A 21,366-nucleotide genomic window follows, 5' to 3' on the forward strand; every position below is an offset into this window, starting at 1 on the left:
CCTGTGCTCCGCAATGGGAGAGGCCACAGCGGTGAGAGGCCCGCGTACCGCAAAAAAAAAAAAAAAAAAAAAAGAGGTGAAGTCTATTTCCCCTCCTCTTGAATCTGGGCTGGCTCTATGACTTGTTCTGACCAATAGAATGTGGCATATGTGTCACTGAATAACTTCCAAGACTTGACCTTAACAGATCTTCCGCTCCCTCCTATGCATTTGGAATATGCCTTCTTAGAGTCTAGCTGCCATGCTGTTAGGAAGCCCAAGCAGTCATGTGGAGAGGCCCACATGGAGGAAAACTGAGATCTTTGGCTAAGGGTTCCAGCTAAACACCCAGACAGCAACCAGCACTAACTTTTAGCCATGTGAATGAGGCCATTTATACCTTCCAGACATTCTATTACCCCAGCCAACACTATATGAAGCAGAAAACCACCTAGTTTTTCTAAGAAACCCCAATCAGGGTTTTTGACTGCAAAAACAGCTTACTCAAAGTAAACTAAAACCTAGAGAAAAGATTAATTATAGGACACTCCCAGTAAAGTTTGGATAAAGTCAAGAATGTGACTGTGACTCTTTACGATCTCATAGATTTCAAGCAGTGCCTTATAGACCTCTCAGCTAGACAAAAGTGCTTCTAAGAGTCTTAAGGATTTGTCCCATAGTACCCCGACTCACAGCCTAAAGAAGGGAGGAACTTATCTTAAGATTTGGGGATATAGTTTTTGTCTAATGGAGTGAAACTCAATAAGGTTCATGGGAAATGCACAATATTTTTGTTTGTTTATTTTCTTCCCCTCCAAGAGAATTGTACCAGCATAAGTACCACTAGCTTGGGCTAAAATAGGCAAAGACAGTTCAAAATGAAATGAGGACACTGGGCACTTAGCAAAGCAGCCTGCACAAATTACTCTGCTGCAAACAAGGGAAAGGAGGAATGACCCAGAGGATGGAGCCAAGAGCCCAGAGGGTGAAGAGCCTGGGCTCTTCACGTCCCCTGCTCCTGGAGCAGGGGGACTTGGTGACATTTGCGCTACTGGATCTCAGATTTCCTAAAGACCTAAGGACCGCTATATGCCTTTTATTACCCCTTTTTAAGTGGGAGTTTCTATTATGATTTTCTTGTCTCTGTCTTCCCATTGTATGTTGGATCTGTATGGGAAAAGATAACTTACAGGAAAGTTGCAAGTTTAGTAGAAATACTTTTTTGGACTCTTTGAGAGTAAATTTCTGACATGATGCCACATTACCCAAAACCTTACGTGCATATTTCCAACATAACCACAATCATCAAAATAAAGAAATTAACATTATATGTTACTATCATCTTTTTTGTGTGTGTGATGGCCCAACAGGGCAAATACTTTGTGTGTGTGTGTGTGTGTGTGTGTGTGTGTGTGTGTGTGTGTGTGTGGTACGCAGGCCTCTCACTGTTGTGGCCTCTCCCATTGTGGAGCACAGGCTCCAGATGTGCAGGCTCAGCGGCCATGCCTCACGGGCCTAGCCGCTCTGCGGCACGTGGGATCTTCCCGGACTGGGGCACGAACCCATGTCCCCTGCATCAGCAGGCAGACTCTCAACCACTGCACCACCAGGGAAGCCCTCTCTTTCTTTTTTTAATATGTAACTCTTTTTTTATTCTTTCATTTTTAAATGGCAGTGAATTGCTTTTTTTTCTGTTCCTTTTATAATTTTTTTAATTGGGATATAGTTGTCTTACAATGTTGTGTTAGTTTCTACTGTACAGCGAAGTGGAGTTCCCTGTGCTATACAGCAGGTTCTTATTAGTTATCTGTTTTATACATATTAGTGTATCTATGTCCATCCCAATCTCCCAATTCATCCCACCCTCCCCTTCCCCCCATTGGTGTCCATACATTTGTTCTCTACATCTGTGTCTCTATTTCTGCCTTGCAAACCAGCTCATCTGTACCATTTTTCTAGATTCCACATTGTTTTTCTCTTTCTGACTTACTTCATTCTGTATGACAGTCTAGGCATAGACTGTTGGGGCCAGCTTCACTCTCACCAGTTCCCTGGTGAACGACTCTTGAATTTGTGTTCTAACTACAATAATTCTTCCCCTCTCCCCTTCCCACATTATCAAGATGATCATAAGCATTCACTAACAGGTATTTTAACAAATATCTATTCAGTGCCAACTATGTGTCCAGTTCATTTCTAGGAGCTGAGGATATAGTAGTGAACAAGAGAGACAGTTCTTGCACTCGTGCAGCTGATCTTCTAATGAGACAGACAGACAACAAACAATAAATTAAATGTATAATTCTGGGTAGTGATACCTACTCTGAAAAAAATCAAGCAGGTTAAGCAGCTTTGGTTGGGGGACTATTCTACATAGTGTAGTCTGAGAAGACCTCTCTCATAAGGTGACATTTGAGAGATCTGAATGAAGTATGGGGTTAAGTATTTCATTAGTGTTTCAGGCTAAGTGAACAGCAAGTACAAAGGTCCTGAGGTAGGAAGTAACAGGGCAAGTTCAAGGAATAGCAGCAGTTAGGTCAGTGTGGCTGAAGTACGTAGAGCATGGTAGAGGGTGATAGGAGAAGAGGGTGGGGAATGGAGATAGAAACCAGATTAGACAGGGCTTCTACAAATTTGGAGTTTGTTCTCAATAAAATGGCATGAATTGATTTATGCTTACAAAGATCTCCCTAGCTGCTGTTTGGAGAATAGACTGGGGAGGGGGCATGGTGGAGGTAGAAGCAGGGTGACCAAGTAGGAGGCTACCTTATAACCCAGGTCAACATGATGGTGGCTTGGTCCAGGACAGTTACAGCAGAGTTAGCAAGTGGTTAATTCTGATAATTTGAAGGTAGCACTGACAAGACTTGCTGAGGGATTGGAAATGGCATTTAAGAATAAGAAAAGCACATTGAGGACACCTTTTAGGTTCGGGGCTTGGGGGAAATGGATGAACAACAGTGCCATTCTCTGAGGTAAGTAAGAATGGGAGTGGAGTGTAGGGAGTAGGTGCTGAGTTTGAGATGCCAGTAAGAGAGGCAGTGGAATATGAGTTGGTTGGTCAGGGCTGGAGATGGAAATTTTTGCAGTCATCAGCATACAGGTATTACTGAATATAAATCACACTCTTTTCTGTGTAGACAGAAAAGAGCATCATGGACTATGGCCTGGGGCCTTCAACAACCAGGGAAGAGAGAAGCCCAGAAAAGAGACAGAGGAGTGGCCAGTGAAATGAGGAAGATCAGAAAAGCCTGATGTCCAGGAAGCCAAGTGAAGAAAGTAGATTCTGTGTGATCACAACCACATGTCAACTCCTGAACCTCAGTTTTCTCATCCGTGAAATGGTGAGAGTAACAACTGCCCACTTCATGGTGTTGTTAGGATTGAGGCAATGTATGTAAAGCAGTTACACTTGTAGAGTCTGACTGGTATATAGGAAACTCTCAGTCTATGGTAGCATTGTTATTTCCTCCACTTCAGAGTAGGCTGCCACAGCCCTCAGCTTCCCCGTCCACATAAGTGACAGCACCTCCATGAGTCCTTCTCAGAAATGAGGTGTCCCTGCTCACTCAGGCAACCAGGTGGGCCTGACGAGTGGCCTCTGGGTCAAATTTGAACCAAGCGACTTCAGTGCCTAAACCTCTCACCCACACAACTTCCAGCCCTTACTTGCAAATCAACAAGTGGTAAATAAAGGTTTTAGAGCCAGAATTCTGCCTCTGCCTCTCACCACCTGTGGGATCCTAAGCAAGCTTCTTAACCTTCCTGAGCCTTGAATTCTATCTGTAAAATGGGAACAATTCCTACTTCATGACATTGTGTCCAGGCCCGCGCAGACTGTAAATAAAGCTGGCTGATCTCCTGCATGGCGGCGTGGGAGTCACTGGGGCTCTTTGACACCCTCCCACGCAGTGCATGTTGTGGGATGCGCTAGAAGAAGCACCCACGCATCCCCAAAACCTAGCTGGGCAGGTCTCTGGGATTCCCTAACCTGGGCTGTAGGACAGTGAGCTCAGAGAGGTGGAGACTCGTCCACTTTTCCGCAGGGCGCCCGATGAGCCGCGCCTAGTTGCTGGGCCCCCACCTCGGTAGAGGGGCCTAGCTCGGCCAAGGGAGGGGGTTCCGAACATCCCAGAGACTCCCTCTTCCGCTGTCCTACGTCCTAATGGGCGTCGAAGCCGTTTGCTGGGCAACCCTTCTCCGCCCCTCTTCCTGACCCTCCTCCCAGGTCTACCGAGGTCCACCGTCAGGAAAGCCGCCGCGGCCCCCGACCCCTCAAGACCACGACCAGTCTGCTCTGTTCTCCACCCTCCTCTCTGACGCCGCGCTGCAGGCCCAGGCGCATAACCCAGCCCTTCAGCACCGAGGGAAGTGGCGGCTCCACTCGGGGGCAGCTCGGAGGAAGAGGAGGAGGAGGAGGAAGCGCGGCTTAGTAGGGACCGAAGCCCCACGGGGTAGGCTGAGGAGGAAGGCGGCGTGAGGGCCCGACAGCTCAGCTCCAAAGCTGCGGGCTGCCAACTGCCGCCCCGAACGGCTCCGCCCCTGCGGCCCACCCTCCACAGGCCCCGCCCCGCAGCTCGGCCCCGCCCCAGACGGCCCCGCTCGCAGCTCCTGTCCCCAAAACGCGGCTCCTACCGGCTGCCCTGCTCCCGCCCCGCTGGCGGCCTCGGCCTCGGCCCCGGCCCCGGCCCCGCCCCCGCCCCCGCCCCCGTCCGCGCCTGCCCTTCGTCCGCACTTTGCTTGCTGGGCTGCTGAGTCGGCCAGAGTCTGAGTTCCGCCGCCCGCCCGCCGGCGCCGCTCCCTCGCCTCCTCCCCCGATCCCTCCCCCAGTCGCAGCCGTCTGGCAGTGTCTGGCAGGCGGCCCGCGGGCGGGCCGCCCTCCCCGCGGTAGCCCACCCCCCCTCTTAAAGCGGCGGCGGGAAGATGAGGTTTCGGGAGCCGCTCCTGGGCGGCAGCGCCGCGATGCCGGGCGCGTCCCTGCAACGGGCCTGCCGCCTGCTTGTGGCTGTCTGCGCGCTGCATCTTGGCGTCACCCTCGTCTACTACCTGGTCGGCCGCGACCTGAGCCGCCTGCCTCAGCTGGTCGGAGTCCCCACGCCGCTGCAGGGCAGCTCTAACGGCGCTGCCGCCATCGGGCAGCCCTCTGGGGAGCTCCGGCCCCGAGGGGCCGCACCGCCGCCGCCTTTGCGCACCTCTTCCAAGCCGCGCTTGGGTGGCGCCTCCAACCCCGACGCGGACTCTCGCCCCGGCCCCGGCCCCGGCCCCGGCCCCGGGAGCAACTTGACTTCGGCCCCAGTGCCCCCCGCCACAGCACTGTCGCTGCCCGCATGCCCTGAGGAGTCCCCGCTGCTCGGTAAGGTACCACGCACGTTCGCCCACGCCCTCTTCCTCGACAGCCAGTCAGTCTCCCTATTCCGGATCAGAGCCCCTAATCCCAAACAGGTTCCGGGCTGGATGGGGTGAGAGGTTGGGAGGTGAGTCCCTTCGGATTCATGCTGGAGGCTGGGTCGGGGACAGTTTAAGTAAGCCGTAGCCACCGCCACCCACCCACCCCCGATCCCAGAACCGGAGAAGGCCTTGGAGACTTCCCTGCTCTGGCCCAAGCCTCAAGAAGTTTTGGGAGTTTGAGTCTGCTTAGAACTCGGAGCAGCCTTCACTCTGCTAACTCTGGTAGGGACTACGAGGCAGCTCAGAGTAACGCGCTCTCTCTAGTTTGGAACGCTGATGATGAGGCCTCCAGGAGGGAAGGGAGCAGACCTCCCAGGTCACATCTCCTGTCTTCACATAGAACCACTGTCTCCTGAGTGTGGGTTAACCCTTTTCTTAAGCTTTTGGGCAAGTGACTTGTCCCTAAATCTCTGGTTTTTCATCTATTAAATGGGAATAATAAGTGGTACCTGTTTGAGGGGGGTGTTTTGGAAGATTAGACCAAACAGTGTAAACAAGCATTTACAAGAATGAGGGCAAGCCCTCAGTAAATTGTCACTATTGTGTTCAGTTCCTCCTCTGCCTAGATCCCTGCCCTGGGGCCCTCCTACCCTGCTTCCTGCCCTTGTAGCTTCCCAAGAGCAGGGCCCTCCCAGGGGCCGAGGGTATTTGTACCAGTATAATGTGTGTACCTTGGGGGCTGGAGGGCTAAAATATAATCAGTTATCACCAAGTTGTCCCTTCCTGGTAGCAGCAACCTGGAGTCTCAGGTATCTTGCCCAGATGATCTGAACCAGGACTCCAGCCTCTGTTTCAGCACAAGCAGAGAGCTTGGGTCGGTGGGTTTGCATTCCTTATGTCACGAGGAGGCTGAGCCCATGCCCACCGGGACCTCCCCTTGACCTGTAATCCACAGGCAGTCAGGCCCAAGGCAGCCACAGGTTGTTCCCAAGATTACCAGACAGGTGGCTGCTTAGTTTCAATGCCAGGGTGTAGAGAATGTCGTTCTGAGTGAGGGGCCCTGGCAGGAGGGCAGGCATCCTGCCAGTAGGAACTCCGTCACTTTTTCACAGAGCCCAGACAGAGCAGGCCTCCTACACACTCTTGCTCAATTTCTCCAATAATTACTTCAATATTTTCATATCAAGTTTGGGAGGATGCTCCTGGAATTGGTCAGACATGAATTGTGGTAATAAAGGGGACTTTTTTTGTTTTTTTTTTAAGCAGAAACTTGAATTCTTTTGGACTTGATGGTTAGTCTGGGAAGCAGACTGGTCCTATAAAATGAAATGGAATCTTTGCCATGCTGCTAAGTGTCTGACCTCAGGCATGTTACAGAGTTCCTCAGAGTCTCTTTCTCTTGTGTAAAATGGGGTTGTCCATGCTTAACTCACAGAGTTATTTTCAGGACTAAATGAGATTGTGTATGTTAAGTACATGGCAAATAGGACCTGGGACTTGAAGTTTCATTTTCTCAGACCCTGGAGATAGCTGTGAACAGCAGAGAAGGAGGAAGAGGGTTGGTGACTTCTCAGACCCCAGAGAGGCCAGATTTTGATCTTTTGTTTTTAATTGTTGCCTGGATATTATGTAGAAGGAAAGAGAAATTAATTAGCAAATTAAAGGAAAGTACCCCAGAGTTCATTAGATTGGTGTTTGAGGTGTAGGATCTTCTCAATGAATCATGAGAGGCAGTGGTGACCCACCTTGGTGTTGCCCAGTGACTGGGTGACGAGTTATTGCTGTTTCTGCGTTGACTCTGAACTGGCGGCGTCAACAGACTTCCTGAGAGATACAGTTTTGGAGGGCGAGGGGAGAGGCCCTGGGCTTTCTGTAGCTTGTCCGCCTTTGTGTGACATGCATGGGACCGTGACGTTTCGGCTGCTGCGGAGGTAGCCCCGGAAGGTGAGGGTGGAGTGTTTTTCTTCACTTTTATTGAGCCCTTGGGTTTGAGGGTTGGGTGCTCTCTAAGTGGAGGCTCCTGGTTAGAAGAGAGCCTTGAGAAAGCTGAAAGTCTCCCGGGGAGTGTGTGGGCTGGGGGAGTCAAGCCCATCTGTTCAGCTGGGCAGGTGTCAGCCAAAGCCATTGCATGGTGGTTTTGAGGTTGGTGGGAGAAAGCATCCGTGGGGTTTAAAGCTGTGGCCTTTTCACTACTTGCAGTTCCTTTCCACAACTGGGCTCTACTTTCTGATGTCCAAGGGTCTATGCCAGATGCTGTGATCCCTCCGGGCTGGTAGGTGATGGGTAACGGGCATGCCCTTCCCTGCAGGAGCCAGGCACCAGACTGGGCTGCTGACGGGTCACTGTTGGATCTGTCCTGGGTTGTTAGAGCCTCAGGATAGACTTCAGATAGACTTGGGTTTGAATCCTGCCTGTGTCTACACTGTGCATTAGGGCAGGTTGCAGTGTTTGGAGCCGTAGTAGGCTCTGCCCCGGGACACCTGCTGGGTTGATGTGAGACTTTCAGGAGTGAGGGCTGCAGGGGAAAGGTGGGTCTTTCCTGAGGATTCCTGCAAGTTCCCCAGGGAGTTTTCCTGGGGAGTCCAGGTCTGTAGGCGCTGTCATCTTGGCCCTTGGGCTGTGCAGCATTTCACTGACCATGGCGGTGAGGCTCCCTTTTCTGGCAGCCTGGGTGTTTGCCTGAGATGTAGTCACCCTGGGAGGAGCAGCGGCCTTGCGTTGAGTTACTTTTCCCGGAATGAATGTTTATCTCTGCTTAGATTTGGCGGCAGCTCCACGTGACTTGACTAGCACTGGCGCTGCCCGCCCAGAGAGGGGCTGGCTCGGGGCGGGGCGGGGGCAGTACCTCAGGTAGGACTGGTTAGGGAGGCTGGACTGACCTGGACAGTTGGTACAGTGTATGCGTGGGAGGCGGGCGGTGATGAGTATAAGACTGCCTAAACCCGAGGCCCCTCTTGCCCAGCTATGCTTTGAAGAGAGCCTCTTCCTTTGTTCAGAAAAGGACTCTGACCTAGAGGTGGGCACCAGAGAGTCATGGGCACCAGGGCCAGCAAACAGCCACAGGTAGCCAGGGCCCTGGGAGAGCACTTATCCGTGAGCCGTTTTCCCCAGGTTTCATGGGGGGTGTCAGCCGAGCCTCTGCCGTGGTTTGTACCCTTGGCAAGACAGAGCACTTGCTGGGTGTCTGCCGGGCTCTCGGCTGTCAGGTGTTTCTCCACCAGCACGCTGTTCCCGCTTCTCCCCCTTCCCCCATATGCACACATGTGGACACAAGCACGCTGCCTGGGACATAGTGTACTTTGAGGACATCTGTCTTGGCCTCAGCTCCGGAAAGGGCTCTCTCTCTCTTCTTTGGGATGAGTCCTAGAGCCTCATCACCTTCTGGCTTGTGGTGGAGCCTCATCCTGGGAGTTGGGGAGGCACCAGGAGCCTCCCCTGTGTCCAGATCTTTAAACTTTGGAAGGTTAGGTAACTAGTGTTTTAAACCAGTTTTGTCCTGTTGCTTTTCCTGGGGAAAATAATTTCTTGACCTACACACAGACATGCCTTCTTGTCTAACAGTCTGAGGTAGAGAAATACCCTCCATGACTATTTGGCTCACTTTTTTCCACTCAGCCTGATGGTCGCAGAAGTGTCTCCTGCCTGTTGTAATTCGTCCCAGACTCTGAGCAAGCATGGGGGCCTCCACCTGATGAACCAGGTGCAAGTTCCTTGGGTTACAGGTTGCAAGAGCCACGTGTGAGATTGGACTCAAACTGCAGCATCTTGGAACCACAGCATCCCAAGATGGGTCTCTGCAGTTCCCTGGCCCCCATCCCACATTGTGTTAGAGGGGAAGGGTCTTACCTCAGGCCATACAGCCAGGCAGTAGCCAGCTGGGGCTGGAAAAACCAGGTCTTCTGCTTCCCAGTCTAATGCTTTTCCTTAAAGTTATTGCCCAGTAGACACTTAGTGCAGAGGCTCAGGGCGGCCTAATGCGGCACTGAGTTTGGGAAGATCCCTGCTAGGTGTGTCTGTGGGTCCATCTGAGAGGTCTGATGAGGTGACAGCTTTCCTGGATTCAACAATATGCCTGTCCTAGGCTGGGCGCTAGAGCTACAGAGAGGGAGATGACAAAATGCCTTCTCTTTTGGAACTCACAATTTAGGCAGAGGAGGCATAATTAAACCATGCCGATGTCATTTAGGGAAGCCAGAGTGTGTGCGTGTATGTTTAGTCTCTGCCTCCCTAGCCATCCCCTTTCCTTCCTTTCTTCCTTCTTTCTTTCCCTTATTCAGAAACCCAGAGTTGGTATTAAAGTTCTCCAGTCCCGGTTTTATCTGATTGTGTGAAAATGTTCCTCTAATTTCTGCAGCCGTGCATTAGCTCTGTGGGTAATCTTTAACTTGCTGCTTTATAATGACTATAATGATACATCAGCAGCCATATGGTTGGGTATTACGGTCTTTGGATAGCAGCAGAGTAGGGGTTTCCAGGCTGGGGCTAGACTAATTTATGGTTTGGGAAAGACGGGACAGTTAATGGCCAGGTAGTCCCAGCCCTTCCGTGGATTCCACCCTGGGGACCTTCCAGACTTTGGGGGCAGGGCCAGGAGACTCATACCCTTCGGGCTCAGCTGGGCTCTGGATGCGTGTGAAAGGGGCCCAGGCATCCTGTGGCCAAGCCAAACCTGGTGATTTCTTCACTAACTGTTTACCCAGTGCCTCCTATGCCTTATTCCCTTCTCAGTGTTCCTTGCCTGTACTTGATAAGAAGCAGAGACTGAAATTCTGCTTGAATCCATGTCCACCTGGAAATTCCAGTTATTCTTATCTGGTTAAGCAGCAGTCCAGTTGTTTTAGGACAGATAGTCCTCCCTCGCAGCTAACTCCCTTGAGGGCCTCCGCTGTGGCCCTTTTACCTTTGCCTCTGGTACTACCCATGTGGCCCAGGTGATGAGGTCACTGTAAGCCAGACCCTGACTCCTGGGGAGTTCACAAAGCATGAGATTGGATTCAGTGATCTCCACAGGGTCCCTCCTGTCCCTTAACTTGGCGAGGGATCCTGAGAGCCAGACTGTGGCTGTGATTGCAAAAGCCTCAGTTGTGAGGCCCTCTGTGTTTACCTGGGCCTACGCAGGTCGCCGGCTTGGGGGAGAGATCTTGGATCCTTTTCTAAAGGTCAGAGACCTCCAGGTTGGAAGGTTGTGGTGGCTTGTGGGGTAGGGGACAGGGTCTGGTGGGGAGCTGGTTCTGGGAGAACGTGGCCTAAGGGGATTCGTCCTTAGGAGGCAGAAGGGCTGAGTCACACTCTCAGTGTTTCAGGTTCTACTTTCCAGCCTGGCTCAGCCCGTCCCTTCCTTGCACAAATGAAGGCCAGGGGCTGTATTATTGGCTGTTGCTGAATTCTTTGGCAGTGATTTTAGTGTCTGGTCTGGGTGTGTAATGTAGCTGCTTCTCTTTCCCCCTGCCGCCTCTCCAAGCCCCTCACAAAGCCCTGAGAGAGAGGAGGAGGATTTGTCTCCCTGGGATGCCGGAGGCCAGGGTTGTGGGTCTTTGCTTTTGCCTGTTTTTTTGAGGAGCGGGTAATCTCTTCCTCCTTTTTGTAAAAAGTGATGCAGGCTCATTGAAAACCATTTGAGAAGTTAAAAGAGGTTGAAAAGCACATCTATATTCCTATCACCTAGAGGACGCATGTTGGCAAATTTCCTGCTAGTCTTTTTTCTTGAACATGTTTCAGAATTTAGTTGATATCTTTATAGATGGATAGATAGATTGGTATAGATAGATATAGATATAGATAGCCTGGTGTCCAGGATTTTTCCCTTAAGATTCTGTCACAGGCTTGGTCCTACACCTTTAAAAACAACAAAGGGTATAACTTTTATTATTCAACTGTTGCCAAACACATACAGTTTTTGTTTTTTTCTTAGTGGTCCAGTGAGGCTCATGCCTAAAGCTTTAGGTACTTTTTGGATTGTTTCCATAGTAGAGTTTTTTAAAAAGGAAGAAAAGGGATGAATGCTTTTTGAGAAGGGCTTGGTTTTTAAACCAGTCTTACTAAAGGATAGACTCATTGAAAATTTCAGGTTTGCTTAGTGGTGGCAGATGCACATTATTGCTGAATAAAAGATGTGTCTAGAATTCTGATTAAAAACTAGGTACAGGAAGCGCTTGGGGCAGGGGCAGAGGGCCAGGCTGCAGGACGGACCGTGCAGCGGGGGTGATGCCCCAGGAGTCAGCTTCCTCAGGAATTGCTCCGTTTGTCTCCTTAGCAGCCAAGTCCCTGGGCCGGGCTTACGTGCACCGTGGCCCTGGGGCCATGGTGCTGGGTGAGCACCAGTGCTCACCCAGTGCTGGTGACGTGACTGAGATGTGACCGTGTCCACAGGAGGTGTGGGAACAAGCTAGCAAACCAGGTTCTGAAACATACAGCACAGTTCTCCTACCTCCAGAGGGTCTGGAGATCTGGAGAAGGGCCAGGAGGTGAGAACCTGTAGGTTTCTGGGAATTCCTTTCAGGAGAAGCCTCAGAGACCAGCAGAGCTGGCACTCAGGCTCTTCACAAGGCGCCTATTTTGAAGTTATGCCACTTTGAATGTCCTCACTGGAGCTAAATTCTCCTCTTCTGAGGGGCACTTTGGATTTGGGACTCTGCCGAGGTTCACTGGCCCAGAGCCCGTGGGTCAAGGGGGAGGCTGCACTGCGGGAAGGGGCAGGGTATGTCAGACCAGCGTGACCAGTAGGGTGTGAGGTCAGGCTCCTTCCTGCCTCACCACGTGGGTCTCCAGGTCCTGGGGAGGGGCCCTGGCAGGGGTTTCAGTAACTACCTGGCCTCATGACAGGTTGCATTCTGAAAATGCCTTTAAACATTTCTTTAAAAGTTTCTTCCTGTTTTGCATAATGTCCTTTTGCCTTTGACGTTCCTGAAACTGAACTGCAGGGCTGTCGTTGTGTTTCAGGACACCACCAGCTTGAAAAAACAGGAAAGGACTCCCAGTTAGGGTGGACCTAGGGAAACTGGTATTTGCAATATAGGAGCTCAGACACTCGGTGTGGAGGTGTTAGGTAGCTCCTGTCATTCAGATGATCGCTTCAGGCAGCCTGGGCAGGGTCCCCCCCTGGCTGAGAACGGGTAGACTTGAATCTTCCCTCCAAAGTCAGAAGGGCACCCGCCCCCGAGGAAGAGGATGAATGGGGACTCATTTGCTCATCTTGGTAACTACACTCTATGAAGCATAGGAGACAGACATGAGCAAGGGCTGGCCCCCACTCTCGGGGAGGCCCTCAGCGGTGGACAGATCCTGGCAAAGAGAGGACGAAGTGTGGGTGTTCCCAGGGCACTAAGGAGGTACAGGGAGCTGGATGGGTGGTCTGGGCCAGGGCCAGAGGCAAAATGAAGGGCCTTTCTTCCAAGCACTGATTTTTAGCATCCCTGTCTCTCAGCATGTTTGAACAGTCTCCCTGGTTGGGAGGGGCAGGGGTCTACTGCCTGTCATTTCCTCTAGTTGCTGTTACATGGGGAGACTGCCATAACCGAAGTCCCAGCTGTTGCATGCAGTTGCCGGCAGGGCAGGAGAGGACAGGAAGTAGAGGCAGTGTGAAGGAAAGATGATAAAAGAGAGAGAAGATGGTGTAGCTGGGACCGTGCTGGACGAGGAAGGCCGAGGATAGCTAGACTGAGGGACCAAAGGGGAGGAAGGAGAAGGGAAGAGATCAGAGGAGGTGCTTGTGGTCTGCGGAGCATGGGGGCGAGCCTCGAGGGCCTTTGGAGCGAGGATTCTGAATTCTGGTTCTAGCTCATTATATCATTTCGGGCAAACCCCGACTGCCTTGGTCCCTTCTCCCCTCTCTGAAGTTTGAGTCATGCTCAACCTGTTGGTCTTTAGTGCCCTTCCTCTTGTTCCTCCTGGAGTCTAGGCTGGGGTGGAGGCAAATCCTAGTCATATCTGCAACGTGAAAGCCCTCTGAGAGTTCCTGTGAGGCTCATTACCCACTACCCATTTCAGGGGTCTTGTGGTGAGGCTTCTGCTGAAGATTTTGTCATCTCTGTTTAAGTAGGCATAAAGATTTTTAGGTGGGTGACCTTTGAAATGGCGTGGGTAGTGTTCCTTTCTGTCATGCTGACTAGCTGTGTGATTTGGGAAAGTTGTTATCCTCCCCGTGCCTCACTGCTCTCACCTGTAAAATGAGGATAATAAAAGTACCTCATAGATGTTGTGAAGTTAATAGGGACAAGAGGGCCTGAAACAGTGCCTAACACAGAATAAGCTCCAAATATATGTTGTCTTTTATTGGTAGTACTAATAGTTCTTATTTGTGAAGATTTTGGCATTTGCTTTGTAGGATTTCTTCTTCTTCTTCCGTTTTCAATTGAAAATGCGATGTCACCACATTAAATGTTTAAAAATGTATCATTTTACTCCCTACCATTGTACAAAACATGCATCTATCACGGTAACAAAACTTGCCATTACTTTCCAAATGCATACATGTTTTACACTGTTGCAACCATAGTGTGAACTATTTTACCTTCTGCTGTATTTGTTCAACATTATCTTATAAACTGTTATGTTGCTTATAATTATCAGAATTATCTTTAGTAGCTGCTGTCTAAAATCCTTATGGCTATTCCCTTAGCATTCAACATCACGTTTCACCATCACAGATCATCTTGAACATCTTTGCTGCATGTAGCTCCTTGCTTCAGTTGAATTATTTCCTGGGGATAAATTCCTAGAGGGGAATTTCCAGGCCAGAAGATATGGTCATCTTTAGGACACTGGTTCACACTGCCACTTTGCTTTCCTGGAGGGCTGGAATAATCCACAGGCCCTAAATTGTAAATTCCAGGGCCAGGGATATAGGCTTTTAAAGAGTGTGGTTTCCAAGAGAGAGTCAGATTTATCTGGAGTCTCACCCTTATACTCTCAGCTCTCTGTGTGTGAGTGTGTGTGAAGTTCCCTGTGTAGGACACTGCACCTGCTCTGGACATGAGGCTTTTCCTACAAGCCATTGCTTCTGGGCAGTTCCTGCTGAGGTTACTGGGTATCCACAAAGGAGCCTTAGTGGTGGCTCTTTCTACACTTCACACACCTTTGCCCAAAACGTTGATTTACACAGCATAAGGACCTTTCCTTCTTCCTTTATTTGTGGAGCCAAACCTGTAGATTGTGGACAGATCCTAGCTTTAAAAGCCTGGCTTTAAAATGTTGTTGATCTAAAACTTTGCAGGTTGGTTGCTGGAAACACTGCATGCAGAACCCATGTTTGACTCTAATGGGTTAGCCTGGGCACCTGACCATTTACCCCATGTGGACGAACTCTGATCTGACAGCCCTGGTTTATGGGATCCAGACATGGGGCCCAAATGAAGAAAGGCCTTTAAATTATATTGGGTATAAGTAAGTTGATCAGTAGCCCAAGGTCTGCAAACATGAATTGCCGTTTCTGTCCCTGTAGCCACCTCCCATGCACATGCCTCTTTTGTAGACAAACAGGAGCCTGCTACTTGCATAAATGTAGGAATGGCTTTAGAGCTAGTGATTTCAGTGACCAAAGGTTTACAGACTCAGTAGATGGAGTGCATTCAACCTGTGACAGCTGCTCCATTCATCTTGTAGCCCCTCCATGTGTCCTGTCTTCTGCTGCATTCCTCAGCAATCAGCTGTGACTTAACAGGGTACTCTCAGGGGTCCATTTGGAACTGGGCCAGAGCTACTGTCAAGCATCTTGTTCCTGGGGGACCCAGGGCAAGAATTCCTTCCTGTGTAAAGTGGAGAGATAATTCCTACCTCAGAGGTTTGATAAGAGGATTGGATGAGATGAGGTACTTGGTAATGGCAGTACTTTGTCTTTTGATCAATGCATCCCCTTGGGCAGCAAAGGCATACATTCAACACTGCAGTAGACTGCAGGGTAGAAGTTTTTTCGAATGGAGTTTTTTCCCGCTGCCCTGGGGCAGTGAAGAGGAGGAGGAAGAGGTCTGAGACTGTTTAGGGACAGGGACAGGGTTTAGCCTGGAGCCATAGTTTGGTAGAGATATTGGCCTGGCTGATCTGAACAGACCCCAGGCCACAAGGAGAAGCCTCCATCTTGTTGAATCCACAACACTGGGAACTTGGAGTGCAGGTTGCCGTGTCTTAGGCATGCCAGGATTCTGTGGTCGTCCAGAGCCTTCCCTTCTCCAGATGGCCATTGTTCGTCAGTGTCCTGGGGAGTGGCCATCATAGATTATATGTAGCTGATTGTTCGGAGAGAGTAGCTGGAGGGAGCATTGGATATTTGGTGGAGTCTCAGGGGGTAAGAAAAGGGCTGTGTTAAAAAAAAAAAATGAGGGCTGGACATAGGTGGGCTTAGGCTGGTCTGCCCAGTGGCCTATACCACTGTGTTGTTAGAAAACCTAAGACACAGGCCTGTAGATCACCTGTCTTTACTCTACCCAGGGGCTGGTGATGGAAGCCAGGATGCCAAGCCCTGAAGTTCAGTTTTGACACCAACCTACTGAGTGATCTGAAAGAAGTCATGTTCTCTCACTGGGCCTCACTTTGCGCATCTATAAAACGAGATGAGGGGGTTGGCCTGGATATTCTCCAGAGTCTCTTCCTGCCTGGGAATTCTGATGTAGCCTTGTACTCCTGCCTAATACAGCTTAATGTCTTGGCCGCAGGTGGGCCAGCCGTGTAGAGCTGGGTGACTGTCAGTGGACCCTGAGCCAGGATTGAGTCAGTTACTGGACAAATCCACACCCAGCTGACCCTTCCAGCAATTCCAGTTTTTAGGCCCCAAGTCACAAGTAAATTGGTCAGCTTGAAAACCCAGTCAGTGGGAGCTGCTGTGAATCTTGGGTTCTAGGCTCCAGCAATAATCACATCAACCACTCCCACAACAGGTAATGCTTACTCAGCACTTACTGACATGCCAAGTGTGGGAAAAGTACTACATATGCATTATTTTCAGTAACTCTCACAGCAGCTCTTTTTCTTGCCTAACTGACCTGGTTAGACCTTCCAGCACATTGTTGAATAGATGCAGTAAGAGAGGACATCCTTGTCTTGTTTCTGATCTTAGGGGGAAAACATTCAGTCTTTCACATTCAGTCTTTAAGTGTGATGTTAGCAGTGGGATTTTTGCAGATGCTCTTTATCAGGTGAGGAAGTTCCCTTCTGTTCCTAGTTTGTTGAGTGTTTTTTATCATGAATAGGCGTTGATGTGTTTTGTCAAATGCTTTTCTGTGTCTGTTGAGATGATCATGTGGTTTTTGTCATTTGTCATTCTATTGATATGGTGTTTTTCAGGTATAAATCAAACTTGAATCCCTGGGATAAATCCCACTTGGTTGTGGTGTGTCATCCTTTTTATATGCTGCTTGCTTCAGTTTACTAATATTTTTGTTGAGAATTCTTATTCATAAGAGACATTGATCTATAGGGATTTTTTCCAGCTTTATTGAGGCATAATTGGCAAATAAATATGTAGTTTTCCTTCTCATCCTTCTCATGATGTCTTTGTCTGAATTTGGTATCAAGGTAACACAGCCTCACAGAATAAGTAGGGATGTGTTCCCTCCTCTTCAGTTTTTGGGAGAGTTTGTGAGGGTTGTATTAATTCTTCTTTAAATTTCTGGTAGAATTCACTTGTGAGACCATCTGGGCCTGGGCTTTTATTTGTGGGAAGCTTTTTGATTACTGATTCAATTTCTTTATTTGTTATAGGTCTATTCAGATTTTCTTTTTATTCTTAAGCCAGTTTTGGTAGTTTGTGTCTTCCTAGGAATTTGTCTACTTCATCTAAGTCATCTAATTTGTTGGCATACAGTTATTCATAGTATTCCCTATAATCCTTTTTATTACTCTAAGGTTGTTAGGAATATTTCTGCTTTCATTCCCAACTTTGATAATTTGGTCTTCTCTCTTTTTTTTTTCTTGGTCAGTCTAGCCGAAAGTATGGCATTTTTGTTGATCTTTTCAAAGAACCAACTTTGGGTTCATGGATTTTCTCTATTATTTTTCTGTTCTCTATTTCATTAATTTCTGCTCTAATCTTTATTATCTTCTTCCTTCTGTTTTGCTTTAGCTTTGGGTGTAGTTTGCTTTTCTTTTTCTTAAAACCCTTTTTAAGGTGGAAGGTTAGGTTATTGATTTGGGATCTAAAGATCACGTACTTTTAACATTTTAATACATACTGTCAAATTGCCCTCCAATTTAGCCTCATCAGCAGTGTATGAGAGGTGCCTGTTTCCCACACAGGATGTTATCAGTCTTTTTACATTTGTCAATATGATGGTCAAATGTGGTATCTTGTTTTAGTTTGTTTCTCTGATTACTGATGGTGTTGAGCAAATTTCATGTGTTAGTTGGCCATTCGTATTTCTTCTGTAAATTACTTGTTAATAGTTTTACCCATTTTTCTATTAGTTTTTGAAATAAGTTTTTAGGAGTTTTTAATATTATGGATATTACTCCTTTATTATATATCATTTGCAAATATGATCTTCATGTGTCATGTGTCTTTTAATTTTACCTCTGGTTTCTTTGATGATACAAAAGTTTTATGTATTTAAGTCTGTCTTTTCCTTTATGACTTCAGGTTGTTTTGCACTTAGGAAGGTCTTCATCATCCCAAGATTGTAAAAATTTTCTTTTGTATTCTTTTCTTTTTTAAAAAAAATTTATTTATTTTTGGCTGCGTTGGGTCTTCGTTTCTGCGCATGGGCTTTCTCTAGTTGCGGTGAGCAGGGGCTACTCTTCGTTGTGGTGTGCAGGCTTCTCATCGCGGTAGCTTCTCTTGTTGTGGAGCATGGGCTCTAAGCGTGCGGGCTTCAGTAGTTGTGGCCCACGGGTTCTAGAGCGCAGGCTCAGTAGTTATGGCGCACGGGCTTAGTTGCTTCGCGGCATGTGGGATCTTCCCGGACCAGGGCTAGAACCCGTGTCCCCTGTGTTGGCAAGCAGATTCCTAACCACTGCGCCACCAGGAAAGCCCTGTATTCTTTTCTAAGCTGGTTCTTTAACATTTTAGTACTTGTCCCTGACAGTAAAAGATGAACAGAATCACTGTTCAACCCTCATATGTTGTAAGAAGCCTTGTATCATACCCACAGGACCCTTTGAGGTCCCGGACTCTTTTTTCAAATATATCACTTATACTGGTGGCTTAGAATAGAAATGTGAAATTTTAGCTGCTTGTGATTATAGAGTTGTAATAATCTGTAGGCTTTGAAGTTCTAGGGAGTCAGGGGAGAAGGCGGAGTAATATTTATTGAACATCTCTTAGTACGACATAATGCTTACTGAACATCTGTTAGTGCTAAGCTGTGATAGGAATGTATATGTGTTATCTCATTTACCATGTAAAGAGAACACATTATTATCTCCACTTCTTAGAGGAAGAAATTGGAACTGGCTGCACTTAAAGAGGTCTTGATGCCAGAGAGGTATTGCTAGGAGTGCATGGCTGGCTGACTGCCCAGGTGGCCTATAGGGCAGCAGGCTTTCCACAGTCCAAGGTCTGGTTCTAGTGGGAGAGAGAAGGATGTACTTGGAACCAGCACTGCAGATCCAGAAATGCAGGCAGGGCTCCAAAACTGATCAGAGGGTCAGCTGACTCAGTAATAAAACTTATTTACACGCTGGAATGCTAAATCTCTGCACTACTGCAAGATTGTAACTGTCAGGTGGCTTAGAATTCTCTGGCTGCTGGCAGCACTGTAAGGGAAGCCATAGTATAATCAGGCAGCTGCTAAGTCAGAAGTCACAGCAGGGAGGTGAGTTGTACTCTAAGGTTGGATGGTGCCAGGCTGTCAGGCTGACGAACGCATCCCCACAGTGTTGCAGAACTCCTTCAGGGACCTTGGTCTGGTCCAGCGGTCAGGGTTCCTTTCTCCCTTGTACAGCCCTGGAAGGACACATCCAGCTCCAGCCTCCATCACTCCCCTATTTATTTCCTTGTGTCTTTTCTTCCTTCTTTTCTTCCTTTCCATCCAGACATCCAACTTTTTATTTCATGCCTATTATCATCAAGGACTCTCTTGCCTTATTTGCTTGTTTTATTTTATCCTCATTCCCACTTCCATTTCCCAACCCCACCATGGGCAGCGATTCTAAAGTGTTTAATGTGTATCTGTTTTTGCTCTTGCTAAATGGGAGCCACTGCTTCATATATATGCAATTTTTAATTTAAATTCAATTTTTTAGATTAACATACAGTAAAATTGGCCCTTTTTTGGTTTATAGTTCTATGAATTTATATATGTGTGTATATATACATATATATAAAACTACCGCCATGATCCAGATGCAGAATAGTTCTGTCACCCCCCAAAATCCCCCTGTAGTCACATTTTCCTCTCACCCTTCACCCCTGTTAACCACTGATCATTACTGTTGTTTTGTCTTTTTGAGAAGGCCATATAAATGGATCATACAGTATATGTATATATGTATTTTTAACTTATGTAAATGGTATTTTTTATAGCTCATTTTGATTCTATTTTTTTTAACCCAGATCTGCTTTTTCTTTTTTTTCAATTTAAAAAAATTTGACATAACTGCAAACTTACAGAAAAGTTGCTAGAATTATACAAAGAGTTTCTGGATATCCTCTGGATCCCCCTAAATTCCCCAAATGTTAACATTTTACTATATTTGCTTTTTCTTCTCTCTCTCCATGGTTGTGCCTGTGTGATATTCCAAATCATGCCCCTTTACCCCTAAAAACAAGGATTTTTTATATAACCATAGTATAATGATCAAATCAGGAAATCAACGTTGAAAATTTTCTATTATCTCATCTACAGACCTTATGAAGATTTTGTCAGTTGTCCCAAGAATGTCCTTGTAGTAAAAGAAAATTGAAGAGCACGTATAATTTAACTGTATCATTAAACTATATAACTTAACTCTGCTGATTCTCCTCAGCAGTCTGTCTTATGACCTTTAACCTCTATTAAATTCTATTAAGAATGACTTTGCCTCTTAGAGTGTAAGGCCCGTACGCAAGTATTTATTCATATATTCACTCAGCAAATACATGTTGTAGACCTACTGTGTGTTAGGCACTGTGCTATATTGCAGACAAGGTTTAGAGGTTATGAAACGTGCCTGTGGCTTTTCAGAGGTGGAGCCGGGATTTGAATCCTGGTCTGTGACCTTTCCTACCATGCTGCTTCCCTTGAAAATTGCATTTGGTTCCTATAGAACTATGTGTCCAATTTCTACATCTTTTCTAACAAATGGCCTAAGAAGGTACAGAGCAAAGTGTTCTCCCACAGCATCCTGAGGAGGGGAAAGTAATCAGGAAAGGAATGGAGGTAAGTGTGGCTCTGGCCATCCTGGGCCTGGCAGGCCCAGGGCCCACCTGCTGCTGACTGACCCCAGGCAGAGAGTGCAGGACTCGGAGGGGACTGGGAGGCTGCCTCAGCCTGCAGAGGAAGGTCTTAAAATAACGCCCAGGCCTGTATCATCTAATCCTTCCTGAGAAGCTCAAATCATCCTTTCCAGAAGTGCTCTAGTTCTAAGGGGCGAGATATACAGCGCTATCATCCTGGGGCTAATTTCCAGGCAAGTTGGCCTCCCGAGCCTTTCCGGGTAGTGATAACTGTGGGTAGGCGCAGTTTTCACAAATTCCAGTGGAGGGAGGGCAGCCAGTCAGGAGAAGTGCTGGGTGAGGAGGAAATCTGCGTTTGGGCCGGAACCAAACAAAGCAGAAATCCCTCCTGGGACAGTTTTTCCCCAGAGGACAAACAGTTTTTCCCCTGTTTACTGGGCTTTAAAAGCCTCGATCCCTGGGCACTGCTTCTTGACCTCAGGCCTTGCATCTCTGTGGTTCCACTGCTGGTGGAAACCTTGGATCACCCCAGGACAGACATGTACTGTTATGCCCCGAGTTCTGGGGTCTCCCTGGGTTTCCCAGCGCTCTATCCTTGTTTCTACTACCCCCTTGAATTCTGAGCCATGACCATGTATGTATAGAAATGCACTTGAGAAGGGTTTAGATCAGTGATGTCACATCAGGTTCACTTTTAG

General features: G+C 48.0%; 1 protein-coding gene across 1 annotated transcript in view; it reads left to right on the forward strand.

Moving 5' to 3' along the window:
• Positions 1-4,729: 4,729 nt before the first annotated feature.
• Positions 4,730-21,366, forward strand: part of B4GALT1 (beta-1,4-galactosyltransferase 1) — a 46,794-nt gene continuing 30,157 nt past the window's right edge. The window contains exon 1 of the mRNA XM_082623314.1: positions 4,730-5,332. Coding sequence (XP_082479440.1) covers positions 4,903-5,332 — 430 coding nt within the window. The 5' untranslated portion in view covers positions 4,730-4,902. The remainder of the gene's footprint in view (positions 5,333-21,366) is intronic.

This window comes from Mesoplodon mirus (assembly GCF_964341445.2).
Source record: "Mesoplodon mirus genome assembly, chromosome: 1".
In the NCBI taxonomy this organism is placed as follows: Eukaryota; Metazoa; Chordata; class Mammalia; order Artiodactyla; family Ziphiidae; genus Mesoplodon; species Mesoplodon mirus.